Source organism: Pteropus medius, unplaced genomic scaffold (genome assembly GCF_902729225.1).
Source record: "Pteropus medius unplaced genomic scaffold, Ma_sr-lr_union100, whole genome shotgun sequence".
Lineage (NCBI taxonomy): Eukaryota > Metazoa > Chordata > Mammalia > Chiroptera > Pteropodidae > Pteropus > Pteropus medius.
Window position 1 is genome coordinate 6,489,686 of NW_024344374.1, and position 19,789 is coordinate 6,509,474.

At 34.6% G+C, this 19,789-nt stretch overlaps 1 protein-coding gene across 9 annotated transcripts in view; it reads left to right on the top strand.

Moving 5' to 3' along the window:
* The window catches only part of KIAA1958 (KIAA1958 ortholog), a 113,453-nt gene that overhangs the window by 74,980 nt on the left and 18,684 nt on the right, over positions 1 to 19,789 (top strand). For 4 of the 9 annotated variants that reach the window (XM_039870721.1, XM_039870719.1, XM_039870720.1 and 1 more), the window contains one exon: positions 1,404 to 12,449. In XM_039870721.1, coding sequence (XP_039726655.1) covers positions 1,404 to 2,449 — 1,046 coding nt within the window. In that variant the 3' untranslated portion in view covers positions 2,450 to 12,449. Of the gene's footprint in view, positions 1 to 1,403; positions 12,450 to 18,949; positions 19,123 to 19,789 lie in introns of those variants that run through there. The other 5 variants (XR_005654517.1, XM_039870725.1, XM_039870724.1 and 2 more) reach the window with 3 other exon arrangements.

Consider the following 19,789-nt stretch of genomic DNA (forward strand, 5'->3'; position numbering starts at 1 on the left):
AGTTTATTAGAAATTTTATTTTTATTGTTGTATGTGGTTATTACAAAGACTTACTTCCACTGAGCAACCTTGCAAATTAAAGTTTTTTTAAGAGAGATAATCCAGATAAACAAAATATTTTACCTCATACTTTAGAATCAGAAATTACATTTTTATGTTGCTTTAAATTAGCATCAGTGTTTGCCTCTCAGTAATCAATAGGATAGCCTGGTTTTCTATTGTGTAATTTTATTTTTAGGATTTCTCTTTTGAGTTTTTTCCAGACCATGTCTGACATAATAGTGGTGATTTTGACAAAATGTTAATGTTAAAATTCCAAATTTAAATTACATATTATTGAAAGGAAACTAAATAATTTAAATGATCATTGATTTTAATCATTGTAAAAAATTTTTGAGTTAAATAGAGTTTTTTTCATAAGACATAAACACTAGAACTCTATTTCTCAAAATGTGTGTTTTTCGAACCTTGTCCTGACCAGCTAGGTAGTTAAGATACAGATTCCTAGACCTGCCACCAGGGAATCTGATTTTGGTCAAGCATCCTGAGTGACACTGAGGCACACTAAAGTGTGAGAGCTCTTACTCCAGAATAACACTACGTAGTCATGAATGATCCATAATGGAAAGAGGTACCTCCAGCCCTTGGTGGCAGAGTATAAATAATAAATTAATAAAATAATTTTTCCAGGAGACAGACCCCCCCCTTGCTTACATCTTGATTAAAATAGCCTAATTCAAATTCCAGTTTCTTATCTTTATAGCTATGAAGTTTTATCCTCATTACTTTCCAAAATACCAAGTATTTTTATCGCTCATTACAAACTACCCTGCAGTTACATACAGAATATTTGTAAACTCTGCTTACCTGAATTGCTGTAGAATAAATGTTGAATTAATTGCTGTAAATGACCTGCTTAGTAATTTTTAAATATAGATCTCTAGTGATAATGCTAAATAACACATTCAGATATTTTAGTTTAATTCATTAAAATGGAACCAGTACAACCTCTGGTTTCACAAATGAAGTGTCAGCTCTCATGGGGCCCTTGCACTCTGCAGTAGGATAAATAGCGCATTTCTGTCTCACTTTTTTCCTAAAACTAAGGCTGCCTCTAATCTCGCTCTTTCTACAAACCTTCATGCACTAAACTATGTGCCAGTGACTCGAGAAGCTCATTTTGATTGCAATGGGCCATACTCTTGTCTAGTACATCATTTGTGAAACTGAAGTTGGCTATTATAATGCAACAGGTATGTAAATAACATTTATTAGTGATCTCTGTAAAACTGATTCCTTCTTTCCCTTTTCATTATAAAAGGAAACTTTATTTCAGAGTAGAAAGTGCATTGTCTGAACTCATCAACACCCTCTCTATCCCTCCCCTCCCCAATTTGTTGCAGACCAGGATGAAAGAGCAGCTGAGCTCAGCAGGGAGCAGAATGAGAAAACCATCCGGAGCACGCAGACTGCGCTCCGCAATTTCCGCGAGTTCCTTATCTCCAAGTATCCTTCTGAAACAAGAGAGATTTATGTCATCCCTTGTAAGGAGTTGGATGCCTACCTCGCCTCTTTCTTTGTGGATGCCAGGCAGAAGGATGGGTCCGAATATGAACCCAACAGCTTGGCCAATTACCAGTGTGGACTGGAACGGTACCTGAAAGAACACAGGTATGGCTACAGCATCACCAGGGATAAGGAGTTCAAGCGTTCCCAGGAGGCCCTGAAACAGAAGCAAATTGAACTCCGCTGCAAAGGGAAAGGAAATAAGCCACACAAGTCCATGAAGCTCACCTTCGCCGATGAGCTCATTCTGCGGAAGAGGGGACTGCTCAGCCGATATAACCCTGAGGGTCTGCTCAACCTTGTCTGGCTCAACAACACAAAAGCTTTTGGGCACTGCACAGGCTTCCATGGATCTACCTTAAAGTGGGGTGATATCCGGCTCCGGGTAACAGAAACGGGGCTGGAGTACTTAGAATGGATGGGTCAAGACACCGGTGACCTGAATGCCAAAACCAAGAGAGGGGGGACAGACTCCCGGGTGTATGCCACCCAGCACGCCCCGCAGACGTGCCCCGTACAGGACTATAAGGAGTATGCCCAGCGGCGGCCTCCTGCCATGCGCTACGAAGATGCCCCTTTCTACTTGTCCATCAAACCAGTTGTGAACTTGGCAGCTCTGCATTGGTACAACTGCCAGGCCCTTGGCAAGAACAAGCTGGCCAAGATGGTGAAGACCATGTGTGAGAAGGGCAACATCCCTGGCAGGAAAACCAACTTCAGTGTGTATCAGAGCTGCAGCACCTTGTCAGAGGCCCAGAGCAACCAGCTGGTGCTTATCTGTAACAATCTGAGCCAGCAGGCGGCCCAGTCCGTGGCCGGGCACTCCAACAGTGGCAATTTTATCGTCTCCGCCTCCTATGACTCTTCCTCAGATACTGCTTGACCAGGTGGCTTGAACAAGACCCCAGTGTGGTTACTGTGTCCAGAGAAACTGTGATTATACACTGCTTCTCGATCCCTTTCCTCTACCCTCAGTGTTAACTTTATAAAAATATATATAATATATTTTTCTTTTTACAAATAAGCCAATGGAGATAGTTTAGTATTACTAACATAGTATTTATAGGCTTAAAACAAATGTACTTGTGGGTGATTAAATGTAATTACTGTTACAGACTTTACAAAACCATAGTGGTTCTCAGGCAACACAAAGTAGAAAAGAAATTCCGTTTGTTTGTTTTTTTTTTCAAAAACTCAAAAAGGAAACAGTCATCCTAGACACTTGTGTCTTCAACTCCTGCCTTTCTTTCCCACCTCACCTCTCATTTTTAGTCTACTTAAATGGCTTTATTTTTTTAATTTTTAAAATTCTCTACAAATCAGAAGATAACACTAACTTTACTGCTTATACAAAATCGTATTCAGTCAGATCCAGAATATGAAAGTTTGATAAAAGCTCGACATCAAATTATTTATATACTCTCTTTCTTCTTAATATGAAAACCTAGAGGTTTAGCTAACATTTTGTGTCCTGAGTGGAAAAGGGGTACAAGGAGAGAAAAAAGGTGCCATTCTTTTTGGAACATATATAATTTTTTAAATAATATGCAAAGTCCAATATTGTGGCAAAAGAAAAAAAAAAGACTGTTATATAGCTCATTTTTTACTGTTGTGCTTGAACCTGGGTATAATTTTTTCTTCCTTAAAAAAAAATTAAATGAAATTTGATTACCAGATTCACAAGAAATTTAAAATGACCAAAGCTTTGAAAATGTTCCCAAGCATTAGATTGTATATCAAGCATAAAGAGAAGGCAGAGAATGGAAAAGTTCTTACTTAAAGATCTAGAAGCACTAGTTAAGACAACAACAACAAAAAATCTCATCTTCTTCAAAGCTCAAATCCCCCTTGAATTATTTATTTATAAGCATTAAACTTCAGTATCTTTCCCCTAGGGGATTACTTGACTCTGTAGTTGAGATGAAAGGAATATTGACACTCATTTTAGGTAACATTTTGTTACCAGATTTAGCTGAATTCAGAGCATTCTTGAAAATGTGCAGAGTTTCTTCTACAGTAAATATAAATGCATTTTTCTGTAATATCTTGGAATTATAACACTTTGGGTTATACAGCTCTTTACAGTGATTTTCCCAAGGTCTTTATTTTCAAGTCTTGAAGCCTGTGATGAATTATTAGTTAAGATACTTTAAAAATAAAATAAATTTAGACAGGACCACAGTGAAGCTGAACTAGTTTCCTATCTTTTATAATCATTAATATAAAAAAATCCAGATCTTAATTGCTTTGTTGGATCTGGGCATTCTATTGGAAAGTATTTGTTCTTCAAGGCAACCTCGCAATTCTCATTAGCTGGGAAGGTAGGTGGTGTTTTATGTATTAGTTTATTGTACAACCAGGATAAATTTCATTTTGATTTCCTTTGCTAAATCATCACATTAACTGAGCTTTCCCATGGCTATGCAGCTCTTTGCAACACTATCACAGCACATAAAGACCCGTTCCTCTAAGCTGTGGCCTTTGGCTCAGGAGTAGGAAGTCTGTCGTGGACTTTGTGGAATCAACTTCATTTCATGACTTTTCCTCCATAGATACCCATCCAGAAACAAGAAAGGGCAGAAGATATCTCGCTTTGTTTTTTGTAGTGATAATGATAATAGGCACCATTTTTGAGCCAGCATGTGTGCCACCACTGTGCTAAGTGACTTACATGCATCACTTATATAAGAAATAGTTACTAATTGTATGAAAATTAGAAAATACAGATAAGCATAAAGAAAACAAAATATATATTTGTAAATCTGCTAGCCAAAAATAACCACTGTTAACATTTTGGTAAATATGTCTTCAGACATTTGATAAATACATATTTATTTCTATATACACCTTTAATCCTTTCAACAACTTTGAAAGGAAGATGCGTTATCTCCATTTTATGTTGAGATCAAGACAAATCAGTTAGGTTGTAGCTAAGGAAATGGTACTGTCATCCGACTCCAGAGTTTTTTCTATTTACCTTTCTTAGTTCCAACTCATAATTAGTTTCCAGAGATTTGAGCGAGATATGGGGACACAGTGTCTTCCCATCTGTCTAGGCTGTCTAATGAAAAGAAATGCTGAGTTATCTTTCATGGGGGCATCCCGTTCATTTTGAACCACAGGGTCTCTTTCTCCCAATTCTCTTTATTCTGTTCTCGTTATTCTATAACTGGTCTCTGAGTGCACAGGACAGCCTACTGTCAAGAAACTTTAAACATAAGGCTATTTTTACATAGGTTACCTTTCATGTTTTAAAAAAGATTTCTGTAAAACACTTTAAAATGTTGTTATGCATTTTATTTTTGCATTGATATATTTTTTTTTAATTCTTGGTATGTTTTTGGTAGGAAAGTAAGTTTGTCATAAGGACGAAGGGCAGTCAGTATGCACTGAGAAAATGGAACTAGGAAATTTCAGATTTCTATTTGTGTTTACCATTCAAATCTCTTCTGTTTAATTCTGTTGCATTTTCATTTAGAAGAACACAGATTGAGAATGTGAATTTTTTATTTATTTATATTCTGCTTTGATAAACCAAATAGGAACATTGTGACAGATTTAGAAAACTGTTTCCTGAAGAATGGCTTGGTAGAAATATAGCCAAATTATAGTATCAATTTGAGTTAGTCAAATTATGAAAAATTATCTCTAACTACCTCTAAATTTTGTGTTTTTATATAAACAATACTGAGGACATGCTACTGCCAGATGCCATTTTTATTATTTGTTATCATAACTTAAATTACTTTCATACTGTGGCAGTGGTAAATGCAAAAATCATACGTGTGTTTTAGCCGAAATTCAGCAGGTATTCACTACAACAGAATGTGCTGCCTTTCCAAGCAATTTCACAGTTCATCCAAAAACAAAACTTTATTTGCAATGTTTACAGTTTAAGGTCTGGGTGATGTCAGGTAAGAAATTTCCCAGTGCCCCTCACATGACTCTGGAAGTTTTGCACTAACTAAACCAAAAATGCCAGACGCATCCATCAGTTCGGATGACAAAGGTATATAATCAGTCTTTTATATTCATGCGAATAACTGGCTATTGAAAACCACAGATGTTTGAAAAGGTTAGCAATATTCAAGATGTTTATTCTTGAGATTCTCTTTGTTATCTTGGTTAGTAGGGCTGGTCTGAATAGGATTCATTAATATACATCAGCTATTTAAAACATTTGTTATTTTATAATTGTTTTTCCCAGTGTTAAATTTTTCGTGTTTCACATTCCCTATGTTAAATCACATCCTCATCTACAAAAGAATAATCAGAAAATTGTCTAGTATAAGTTGAGTCTCTTTGGTTTTTTCAATTAGATCATTGTTAGCTGAAACTTTCATCATATTAACCTGTCTATGTCCTGTGACTTAGCTTCCAGACGCCATGAAATCAAATGACTTCACTGAGATGAAAATTAATAGTCATATAACAAGTAATCGAGCACCTAGCGTACAAAGGGAGGGTACAAAGATGGGAAAATAGTCCCTGCTCTTAGAATTTATAAAGGATACTATAATGTTTCATTTCATTTTTGAGAGCCCAGCAGAAAAACTATGCCACTACTATTTTTCATAGTTTTCCAGACTTTGTACTCATGTTATTTAGCCATTGACTATGTTTATTTGCTATAGAATACGTAATACTGGTTTGAGTATTTTGTGGAGAATCTTCCTTAGAGCCTGTTTTAAAATCAGTAAGGCAAAGCCATTTCTACAGCCATTTTGTTCACACAAGTGTATGCATGCATAGGAATCAATGACCATCATTAGTTGAATTCTTACCATGTACCATAGTACTAAGTGTTTTTGTAAGCTGTTTCACTTAGTTCTCACAATAGTCTTCTGAAGGTGGGTGTCATTATTTCTCTTTTCTAAATGAGGAATCCAGAGACATCAAATGGGTTGCCCATGTCACAATTGATACTTAAGAACATCAGGATCTGAAACTAGATCCAGACACCATTAAGCACCATCCTTTTCTGCTGTAGCTACTTGTTCACAGAGTGATTTGCTGTGCTTCCGTAGACTCTCTGAAATGACAAATTATAAATGAAACCCCTGGTGTGATAAAATCATCAATATTCTTTCAGCTCTGAGTTGATTGAGAGCAGTGCCATCACCTGGTGTGTTTGTTAGCACATCGTTTAGGCCCTGTTATTGCAATTATTTTGAGATAGGACATTCAGCAGAGTTTGTTTCCCCCTGGCCATGAGAGCAAAAATTTGTGACACTCTTTAAAGAACACTTAACTTTGTTGTAGAGGTGAGTGTGTATGTGCACAAGGAATTCTATATTTAAAAGTGATTGCCATTTGTTTTTACCCCAAAGAAACCGATTTCAAGTGAGTTCCTTTAATTCAGACAGGGAAGCGGGGAGGTTCTAGGCAGAAAGCACACCTCTCTTGAGCCCAAAAGTAATAACTGCCATCCACCAAATACTAAATACTGGTTGCCGGTCTGCCAGGGACTTTGGTCTTGCCTTCATATTTGGTACCAGTAAATTAGCTATTTAATAAAGTGTTTTATTATTTTTTAATTAATCATGGTTGTTTATAACAGAGCTTTTGGGGAAAATACTGTCCTTATGATTCTCAGAATTAGATTGATTATGAAACCATTCAGATTTTTTTCTAGTTTGACTATCTCCACAGTTTAATATATGAGACAAACAGTCCTGATTTTAACCAGGCTTTTTCTGACTGGTTTTCTTTAGTTATAGGAAAGATGTATTTTGATCTTTATTTCTCTAAGCAAAATAAAGCTGTAATACTTAGCATCTATAAATAAAAACTCCCTACCATATAATGAAATAAATTTCTAAGCTTAGGGGGAAAATCAAGGAGAGTATACAATAATTTATTGCAGTAAGATATTTTTTTAAATGTTTATTCATGAAAAAAATAGTTATAAATACTGAAGAGTTAACAAGTTCTCAATCATTTTAATATATTTTTCTTAAATATGCAAGATATATCTCTGCACCTCCACCATACGATATGGTGCAGATAGTTACTTATTAAGAAACACACCATAGCAAGGGCACCCTCAATTGTTTTTTATATGTTTTTTTCTTAATGCGTGGTAGTCAGACATTGCTTCTCTTCTCCTCTTGGAGTTACCTGAGATGATGGGAATACATAGCTTTTTATATGGCCAAGTAATACAACTAGGATGATTTTAAGAGATCCTTGCCATAGAATATAACTGGGATAAAGAAATACACTGCATGTCGTCCTGTTGATGGGTGGTATATTTCCAATTATATAAAAGAAAAGGCAGGGGGTGATATTGGTAAACTGCCAACAACTTTGATTTTACTTTTTTAAACAAAGATGATCAAAGTTTCTTATTGACCAATTTATAAATTTGGGCCTGCCAAAGCTATGGGAAGGACCTGATATGGTATTGAAGATTGCATTATTTTTAAACTGAGTTTTTATGTAAACCATGACCTAATTCAATTACAGTATTAAGTTAGAATACTAATTTGGTTTAGAATATTAATTAAACCATCATCTTTATTGAATTATAATCATAGAGACTGGACCTGGAAAGGACCAAAGAGATCATCTAGCCCAGTGATTTTCAGTACTACGAAGAGTGAGAGTCACCATTCTCTTGAGGGAAGGGAGCATGAGGTCAGGGAGATGGAAATTGCAAAGGGAATGCATCATGAAACATAGGTTTCCCAGGAATTCTCACCTTCCCTATCCTCCTTACCTTCCCTGCTTTGAGACTCACTAGACCGAATGAGCTATTACGTCTTTTACACATCTTCAGGTATACTGGGCTAGAATATAGGACTGGAAACATCTAATCTAACCCACCCTCTTCTTTTAAAAAAGAGGAAAGCAGCCCCAGACAGATTAGATGAATGCCCAGGTGCATGCACCTTGTCAGAACCAAGACTAAAGCCCAGGCATCCTGACTTTCAGTCCATAAACAGTGTATAGGGAGGAAAAACAACGCTATATTCCTCCTGAGTTAGGAAGAATATCCTTGTTTTCAAAATGGTAAAAATGTTAAACCCTCAATCAAGTTTCTATTAGGAGTACATTCAAGCCGCCAGTGTTCAAATAGGCTTTTTATTGAATGTGAATTTTCACTATTCATTGCATCTGAATTTTCACTTTTCATTGTGTAGTATTATATCTTGATTTTAGCAACTTCTTTTGAAATTTGATGGGATAATCTCCAAATGTCATCTTCCACCTTTTTATTTTAATGAACATCTCTTAGCCTACCCCATCTATATTTAGTTTTCATTTATGGAGAGGAAACGAACTATAGTTTTCAGGTATAAGAATTCCAGTTATACGTTATAAACTAAAAAGTAACTAAAAATTTTTCATATTCATTTGAATATCCAGCTACATAGCATCTATGTTACTGGTTTTAAATGTAGTCTGTCATATCCTTTTTTAGTATATGGAGAGTTTAAAAAGTCATCTTGAAGGTTTCGGACATATCTTCAATCAAAATGATCAAATTTCTATCAACGTAATTAGAATTTTTCTGACGTGAATTTATTTAGAGATAGGAAGGGGACAGAAAATGGGAGCTATGAAAGTGACCTACAGCAGGAAGATGTAGAAATACAAAGTATTTGTAAATTCTCATATTATCTTGCTTTCTCTTCTAAAAAGGAATTCAAGCATAAAGATAAAAACATTTTACAATTTTGTAATTTACAGGTTATACTTAATCATAGTTGAAGAAAAAAGGTGAAACTTCGTCTTTTGAATGAAATGTTGAATTTTGCTAGGTTTCTAATGTTTTTTTGTTTTTTTGTTTTTTGTATTACACTGGAATTAGCATTTTCACCATGATACATTCATTTCAAAGAGCTTTGAAAATGGCTAATTTATTTATTTGTGGTAGGCAGAATTAGGAAGGCATCAGCAATATAGACTCCTAACAGTAATTGTGCATACTGTATTTAAGTGATTTTTATGCCTGTTTACTTTCTGTAATTCTTACATTTTATAAATCAAATACCTTAGTATACTTCCACTAGAAAATAATTTATAATTGATTATTTGTACTGGATGAAGTAGCAGGTTCATTTTAGTATTAATCCACTGAGATTAACTTTATCCGACTGAACTTTTATATCTATAATCCATTATATTACAACTTTTTAAATAGCATTTATAACAAAGAACTTTTGTTTTATAAAGTATTTGTTACAAAAATAATCTTGCCAAAAACCATTACAATTTCTATGCATTGTGTAATATTCAGTGATGTCATTGTTGAAATTTTGCATGTTATTGTAGGGTGCTCTTTCATATGTGTGTTTGTGGTGTTTACGTGGAATTGTTATCCATTGCTGCTATCCATTATCGTAGTTGAACTGACAAACTGTGCTAAGAGGCTGTGCCAGTCAACATTTTATGTGTGATTTGTGGAATTATGTACTTAGTTGTTGAATATTTCGAGCCAGCACTTAGTGTCCTCTACAGGAGGAAATACTGCTTTTGTCAAGTAGTGCCAACTTCACAATCTTGTTTCATAGATATGATTCCAGGTAGCTTTTCTCCTCGCTGTCTCCAGCTCTTTGAAAGGGAAGCATTTGCAAAAAGAGAAAGCAAGAATTCTGAACTTTTCCAGTATACCTCCCCCACCTTAAATCTTTTTTTTTTCTAATAATTGAGCACCTTTCAGAGAAATCCAATAGAATAACAATGTAGCAGCATAATTTCCTTTGATCAGCATATTTTTAGGTTGAACAATGTAATAACAGAGGACTAGGAGGTACATACATTATTTTTGTTGGTTATCATGGCTTATTTAAATTGTATTTAATAAGAATATTTAGTTTTTAAATTACATATATAAGGGGCCATAGAAACCTCAGAGTTCCCAAATATTAATTTTATATTCAGCATTCGCATGAATTTATTTAACACATTTGGTTGCCTTATGACCATCAGATTTTTTTCATGCCCATGTGTCTTTAGCTTGGTTTCTAGTATTTCCGTTTTATCTCAGCAATTCTAAACTCTGCAAGTAAAGAGAAAATTATTTCAATGAATTAATTCTACCATTCTACTTGTTAAAATTCAACATGAGAGAAAAATCAATATACATTTATGCTCTTAAAATAGAAGAGTAACTGTCATAAATTTAAGAAAAGAAGGCTACTTCCTTAAGAGCCTTTTTACACCAACATGCCAAAATTCCTCAGTCAGTGCAGGGTTTCATTCTGTCTGTTCAATGGGTTTATAATTATAAGATTCCTTTAATAAAGGGATGATCTCCTGGTTTATATAGAGGCTTTTTGTGTGACTGTCAGATACACGGCAACAGCCAATGCTGTATTTGGAAACATTGCTGCTGAAATTGCTGATTTAATTCTAAGAATATTAAAACTAATTCATCAAGGCCCCTGCTTCTTCTTTTCTTAAAGGAAAAGAAAGGCAGATCTTAACTGTGAGCTTTTCTCCAGAATACGTTTTAAACATTTGCCCTTCAAGGAAGGTAATAAAGCAATAAAAGGAAATTCAATTATGCATATTCTAAAGAAGTTCTGCCCTTGTCCCGTGGCCTCCACAGTAACACTGAAGTATTTCTTGATTCCTGCGTCAGGAGTTTGCAGACAAGGCCTTTTTACTTAGAATTCCTTTTATATTTTGGACACCAAAGATGATGGCATGATATATTCTGACGATTAATTAACAGTTTCGGTTAGATAAGCAGTGGGCACATTTATTTGAATCCTGCTCTTGGATTTATTTACCCCCTTTGGGTCTTCTGTACATTTTGTATGTCTTTCCTGAGGCCTTTTTTGCCTAGGGAGACTTTTTAATCAAATAATGCATATATATTTATTAGGTTTCTAATTTATAGAGTCTGTTTCCACCGTGACTTTAAACTTTTTTTCACTGCTAATGTTAGACATGGATTTTCCAGATTAGCCCCGTGGTGAGCAATAATAGCTTGTACCTTTTTCATTGTGATCTGAAAATGTCACTGTAACCCTGTAGGCTGAAACCTGGTGAGGGAATGACTGGAAGCGTTTTGGATTCAAGGGAATCACTGTATATGACTCATTCATCCGTTTAAATGAAGGACTCTGGTGGTTTAGTAGAATAATGCCGTGTCCAACTTAAGGTCTTCCATCTTTCTTACAGATTGTGAGAATGATTGTAAGGTTCCTTGTACTCTACCACTGGGAAGTTAATTGGGAATAAAAAGGTAGATTTATCAGTTTAGTCAGTATAATTTAATACCAGGCATCTTTTTAGAAATATAACCACTAAAAATAACACTTAGAAAAATTTTATGAAAAAATAGAACTGTCCTTTAAAGATGCATTTACTTTGCCCACTACTTGATAGATTGTCACTTTTGATGCATTTTCTGGCCACTTGGCTTTTAACTGATTGACATGAAAAAAGCACATGTGTGCCTGTTCACGCTAATCATATTTAAAAATTCTCAAGCTGCTACAGTTATAATTTGTGAAAGAGGAGAAAAGGTGAATTGAAATGGAGAGAAATTTCTGTTAAGATGTTAAAATATGTGATTGTGATACTCTTGGTTAATATTCTGCCAGGTGATATTTGTAATATGATAGAACTTTTTTGTTAATAAGAATATTCTCTTGGTTTCATTTTTATTTTGCTGCTCACTGATCTTTTACACTGAGATGTTTTCATCTTTATCAGCTCACTGTTTCTGCTTCATATTTGTCTATGTACTTGTGCTCTAAATAAAATACTAGTACTGTGTCCCAATGGTCTATTCCATTGTGTGTATAATGTTTGCCTCTAATGTAAGTGTAATTTTCTCTTGTTTTTAATATTTGTTGGTACAGCCTAAAACTTATGGAAATAAGAAAAACAATCCAATAAAATCAGCTAATGAGTGTCAGTTACGTCTGTATAATGAGAGCATGTTTTAATCACAGTATTTTGTCTGTTTTGGGGTATGAGCAGTCATCATTCATTTAATAAGTGGTTTTCTGCAAAGGTGGTTGATTTTTGTAGCCACAACAAACAATTTAAAAACAAGTTAAACCGTATTATGAAAAACAGAATTGTCCCAGTCACTAAGCCTTAGCCCCTTATAGCCAACGCATATTGAGCAAAGCATTCCCTGTCACATGTTTCTTACCACTGAGGAGGGGGAAATTGTGGAAGGAGAAGCATCCTCTACCTGTGAGTGCTCAGAAACAGCCCATGGGGTAGGGAACACGTTTCAAGAAGGCATCAACAGCTGAATTAATCATGTTTCCGGGAGCCCCAGTCTCCAAAATCCTGTTAATGAAGCAGAAGGCTTCACTGCAAACTCACCATCTCTCTGTCTGTCTGTGGACCTCTGTCAGACAACTGTGTTATACCAAGCTAAGTAGAAGTCAGATTCTAGACCGCCTCATTTTTAAGAAAATCTTTTTGGTCAGATACAGGTCTCCATGTGACGTTCATTACCTTTAGTATATTTGACAGAAAGTCTCTTTTGAACAGAATAAGAGTGGTCGTTCAAAATGAGTGTTAACCAGACATCTTTGTGTCACTAAAATTATTGAATAAAGCATATTAAAACACCAGAGAATATAATGTTCTCTCTCACTGTTAATTATTTTAGAGAAATACAAATGTAGTTCTTTCATATGTATGAATAATCCACCAAAGTCTTTACTCATGTAAAGCTGAACATTACAAATAGAAACAATGATTGTATTTTTGTATGATAGTATTTTAAATATTTAAATTACTTTATAAATAGTTGTAACTTAGTTTATGTTTTCCTAGTACTTTAAGAAACAAGTTACATATTTAAAACATGACAAATTTTACTCACTGATAGGGGAAGGATATTAGAACTCAGATTGAGTAATATTTAGCCTACAAGTCAGAAAATGTTTTTTAAAAAGTTAATTTATTTATTCATAATCTTTCCCAAGACGATTTCAAGTGACTAAAGTAGCTAATATGTATAACATACTTAATGTTGGTGATATGTCATCTGAAGAGATAAAAGCAAACATTGAATTTGGTGGCAAACATTTTTAGACTGAACTATCATTTTTTAAAAACATTTTCTTTATTAAAATGTATGTTTTTTAAATGTTGAGGCAAAGGTTCATTGTGAATAATTTGGCAAAAACTAATAAGTATAATAAAATAAGAAATAAAAATCACAGGAATCTTACCCATAAATAACAACTTATAACATTTTGATGTTTTCTTTTGGAATTTTTTTAAGCATACAGGTACACGGGACCCTTGAACAAAGTGGAGGGTTAGGTGCACTGATCCCATGCAGCCAGAAATCTGCATATAACTTTTAACTCTCAAAAAATTTACCAGTAGACTACCATTGACTGAAACCTTACATCAGTCAACACATATTTTGTATGTTATATACTATATTCTTACAATAAAGAATCTGTTACTTAAAAAATCAAGAGGAAATATATTTACAGTACTGTACAGATTTATTGGGAGAAAATCCATGTATAAGTAGACCTGTGCAGTTCAAGCCCATGTTATTCAAGGGTCAACTGTATTTTCAAAAATTGTAGTCAAACTGTATTTACTGTTTTGTACATTTGTAAAAGATCTTTAGCCTTTGAAAGTGTGATTATTATTTAGCTACATAGTTTTCTGTTGCACAGTAGTACCAAAAGCTATTCTGTTGTACTATAATGTTTTTGCTGGATTGGATTTATTTTCAGTTTTTCACTTTTATAAAATATGAACACCTCCGAGCATACCTTTTTATACATCTCTCTGATTATACCCTTAAAATAAATTTCTAAAATAGGAATTCTTGGGTCAAATAAAAAGTATATTTTATTTATTTTTCCCACATATGCATTTCCAAAGTCCTAGTGATTTTTGTAACTTGCAAAAATAATACATTCATGTTGTAAAGTTTAGAAGTCCCACAGAGGTAATGACTAACCAATGTGGTATATCTCCTCCTAAATTTTTTTTCTATGCTTGTGCAAGTTCCTCTGCATCCTAACCAAGAAATGGACCTTTTTGTACTTTTGCCAGTCTGATAAATGAAATACATCTTAGTTTGATTATAATACCCAATTATTACTAATGTTTTTTGTCATTTGTATTTCTTCTATGAATAGTTGCTTGTATGTCTTGGGCCAATTTTCTTGAGTTAGCTTTTTCCAGCTGATTTATAGTAGCTTTTTAATATGTAGTTTGTCACTTTATAACTATTTTTTCTAGATCTGTTTATTGCATTTTAAGATATATCAAATGCAGGACGTTGAATTTTTTTTGTCATCTGATTTGTTAATCTATTTTTTTAATGCCTCTGGGTTGTGTCATACTGAGAAGGCTTTCCTTACTCCTGAAATCATGAAAATTGTCTTCTTTATGGAAATAGCTTTTTGAAATGATCAATTTGGAAATGTGTTACTTGTGTGTGGAATGAAATAGGAATCTAAATATGCTTTTGTTTTTGTTTTTCTAACTCGGTAGCTTGTTATCTCAAAGCATCTATTGAAAAGTCCATCCTTTCCCCAGCAATGTGAATTGGAGCCTTTATTATATACTCAGTTTGCATATTTACACAGATCTTTTCTGCACTCTCTTCTGTAGTATTGATCTATTTGCCTATTTCTTTACCAGAACTTAAACTTTAAATTATTGCAGTGTTATAGTACCTGTTTACATCTTTCAGGGCAAGGCCTCCCAATCATTATTTTCTAAACTGTATTCCTTTTCTTATGTATTTACTCTCCTAGGCAAACTTTAGAATACCAGTCAAGTAACAACAAACTGGATGATTTTAATTAGAATTACATTGCATTAAAGATTACTTGAAGAAATTAAACATCTTCATAATATTGAGCCTTACTGTTTAGGTACAGTGTATTTTTTTTTTTTTTTTGGTGTAACTCTTCATTAGGTTTGTACATACATTTTTAATTTTAAGGATTTTTGGAAAGTTTTCTTATTGAATTATACAGACAGAAAAGTGCACAAATCATTAGTGTATAGCTTAATTTTTATGAAGCAAACATATTGCTATAACCAGCACCTAGAGGTAGACATAAAGCATTACCTGAAGCCTAGAAGCTTCCCTCATGTGCCCTCTCTTTGATACCTCCCTGATGTAACCATTATATTACTTTACCATAGAGTCATTTTATCTGTTTTTGAAGTATATAAATGGACCCTTTCAATATACTCTATTATGTCTGGCTTCTTTTGCTTAACATTGTGTTTTGGGGATTCATCTGTGTTTATGCATATTGTTCATTCCAGTAGTCCGTTCCTTGTTATCGTATAATTATTGTATAACTATTTTATAATTCCATATGCATTCTCTTGTTTATGGGCATGGAGTTGTTTCCAGTATTTATTATTAATTATGCTTTTATCAACACTCACACATACATACCTTTTAATACACAAATACACATTTCTGTCGAGTGTAGGATCGCTGGGTCATAGAATACATGTATATTCAACTTTAGTAGATATTGCCAATTAGTTTCCAAAGTGGTCATACAAATTGTCACTCTTACCAGCCCAGTAAGAGTGTTCCTGTTGTTTCACATCCTCATCAACACTTGATGTTTATAGATTTGTTCTTCATTGTAGATATTTTGGTGAGTGCATTTTACTTTTTATTTCCTGAAATAGGAATGATATTTCCTATTTTATGCAGAGCCCACTTAAGTTTGTCCATATCTAATGGGACTGTGTGCCCTCTAATCGATCTGTCAGACATATGCCCTTCACAAATCTTCTCCCACTATGTCGCTTGTCTTTTCACTCTCTTAATGGTGCATTTTGAGAAAAGTCTTTTTAATTTTAATGAAATTCAATTTACCAAACTTTTACTTTTGGGGTAGTAATATTGATGTCCTGTTTAAAAATATGTAGCTACTCCAAGGTCACAAAAATGGTCTCCTATGTTTTCTTCTAGAAACTTTTTCATTTTACCATTGACATTTAGGGCAAGATACATTTGGAATTTTTTGTTGTTCATGGTGTGAGGTCGTCATCCAGTTTGCTCCTAGTGTGTTAAGGATTTTTATATCTGTGTTTATAAGCTCCGTTGACTTGTAATTTTATTTTACTATATTATTCTCATCTTATTTTTATAGAAAACTTAGGCTGTTCTAGAAAAGACACTGGTTAATATTCCTTCTTTTTCTGTTTACCAGTAGAGTCTTTAGATCTGACAGTATATTAGTTCCTTAAGTGTTAAAAGAGTTTACTGGTGAAATCCATCTGAACATGAATGGATTTTTTTTGTATATTTTAAATTATAGATTCAGTTTCTTTAGTGGGTATAGAACTGTTTAAACTGTATCTTTCTTATTTAGTTTTGGTAAGTCATGGCTTTTCTAGATATTTGTCCACCTTGCAGTGTGACTCTTCTAGGCTTACACTGTATTTAAGTGATGGGGACTAGGCTCTGGTACAAATAATCCTTTTGTTGTTTTAAATAAAAACAGTGAAATTATAGTGGTTGTTGAAATACATCAGATTTAGTTCTCGCAGAGTTAATCCAAGTAAATTTGGGGGGCCAGGATATACTTTTTGTAAGTGGCTAATATTTAAATTGCATTCTTTACTGAGAACTTTATCCCTGTAGTACCAGATTCCTTTGTGTAGTGGCCAGACATAGAGTCGGTGGGACCCAGGTTCAAACCCTGGCTTGACCACTTGCTAACGCTATGATGTGGAACAGCACAGTGCCTGGCACTAAGTACATATTGGATGAGTGATGTTTGAAGTTACTAAATGTATGAGGTTCTGTTTCCTTATTTGTGAAATAGTTACAGCAATAGGGTTGCTTGTAGCTTACAGGTAATTTATATAACTCTTGGCATATAGTAAGCTTTCAGTTAGTGCTAGATGTAATCATAAGTTTTATACTAGAATCCTTTCTTTAATACCAAGCGAGTCCCCAAAATAATGTAAGTTATCTTGGTTTATGCAAGTGTTAAGAGAATATACCTACATGACTAAGTTGCTTCTGATAGCATTTCTAGCATTAAAGCCGATTGTGTGTTCAGCAATTCAACAGAAGACTTAAAGGGTGAAGACAGAGTCTTAAGGAGCATACAATCCAATCAAAATGATATTCTGGATACAATTAGATCATAGTTCCATGAAATAATAAAGCAAATGTGAGACAGTGAAGGAGAAAATGAGGGAGCTGGGTAGTGTGGGGAAGGATTATGTAGAATGGGCTTGGAATTGGAATTGGAAAAAAAAAGACACTTTTGATGGGCACACAGACTGTGGGGAGATTTCTTAGGCTAAGTGTGGGGAAGGTGTGGGGTGGGTGTCCTGGCTGGGCACAACAGGAGGCTGGTGGTTCCTCAGTAGGAGCGGTGAAAGATGAGTGAGTTAGAGAACGGGAAGCCAGTTTGCAGATCACCCTTGTATAATTGCCTTCACTTTCATTTTGCTATTTCTTAGCCCTTTGTTGTGTTGTTTGAGGACAGAAACATTCAAGAGTGAGTAAGAACCACTAAAGTACAGGTTGACATTGTTTTTACTTTGCGGTGGTCTACCTTGATTTTTTTTTTTTTTTATCTGAACACCTCAATTTGAATAGTTTAATTCTGGTTTTAGTAGATCAGAATATGAAGAAGGGCCAGCTAAGGTTATGGATTTGATTATCTTTCTGGCAACCAACACTAAAAGTGGATACATTGAGGAAAAACAGTTTTTATTTGAAGTAATTTGGCAATTGCAATTTGAAATCTATTCCCTCTCCTCTGAGACCATGTGCGCCTCTCTGGAACATTCTCCCTCCTTTCCCTGGATATTTCTCCCCGTCGCCTTTCCATTCTTATTCTAAGCTAGCTAATGGGTTATGTGTCAGGGTTTAAATATCTTTCTCTTTATTTGTGAAAAGAATTAAGGAAATATGCTAACACCATTTAATACAAGGCTGTCCAGGATGGCACATAAGACATTTGAGACTATAAATCGCAGAGAAATAATAGCTCTTCACGTGCTATGGGTAAAGAGAAAGGATGTGTTAACTTGTCTTCCCTTCTTTCATTTTGTTGTTGTCGTTAATAGAAATGCTATTTTTTCCAGTGAACATTTTAGATAGAACATTCTTTGTTTTTCTGCATTCGTTCTCCCCACTCCCCTTTCATTATGTGAATGCCTGCATTAGTGCATCAGTTAGTTTATATGGCAAAATTGTTGGGATTAAATGCAAGGTTAGTGCATTGATTCGGGAACTTATGCTAGAAATATTGTTCCCTAGTTTATTTATTCTAACATATACATACTTGGTAGAAATTTCATTTTTTCAAAAGTGTTATCTCTGAGGAGTTTCCTGTGATTTAACATGATCCCAAGATGTAATTCTCTCAAGAAAGGAATGGCAAATTATTTTAATGCCTTTTATTTTTTCTGTTTCTAGCCTATTCTACTAAGCTCAACAAATTTCCTGTATTTAATATTAACGATGACTTGAATGATCTGTGTACCAGTGCAGTAAGCCCAAATACTACCAAAGCCACGCGCTATGCCCTGAATGTGTGGCGATATTGGTGTATGACCAACGGGCTCAAAGATCATACGGACATCACCAAGGTAAGAAACTCTTGAGTTTACTTCTTTCAGCCAACTTCACTGAGCTTCCCAGTGCCAAGCACTGTGCTAAGCATTGTGGGAAGCACAGAACAGCTGCTTTCTGCCTGGAAAAACTTTGAAAGAACATGAAATGGAAATATATCCACAGTACAAAGTGGAATTTAATAAGTGTTCTATGAATTTTCAGATCAGAAATGCCAAAAAAAAATTCAATTGGATAAACTGATTTCAATTTGGTGACACTAGCAAAGGCATTGATATTTAAGCGGTGTTTTCAGAGAGAGAGACAGGATTTCAGTAGAAGCAGATGGAGACAAGAGTCTTCTAGGCTGAGTGACATGAGGAAGAGATTTGGAAGGATAGACTCGCTTGCCTGTAGCAGGGGCTTCGTATATGGGATTCGTGGGCATAAAACTAGATTGGATACCTATTAAGTGCTAAGCTAAAATCTTGTGAATATTGGGAAACCATTGAAGTTTTGTTTCGTTTTTTTGTTTTTGTTTGTAAGGAGAGATTTTATTTGAAGGATTATTCCAGGGGCAGTGGGGAAGAGACTGTTGCAATAGAGAGAACACCCTGACCATAAGATCTACAAGTGTCTTAGGCAAAAGGGAAACCACTGAAGCTTTTTGAATGTGAAGAAACAAAATGAAAGTGATATTCTAGA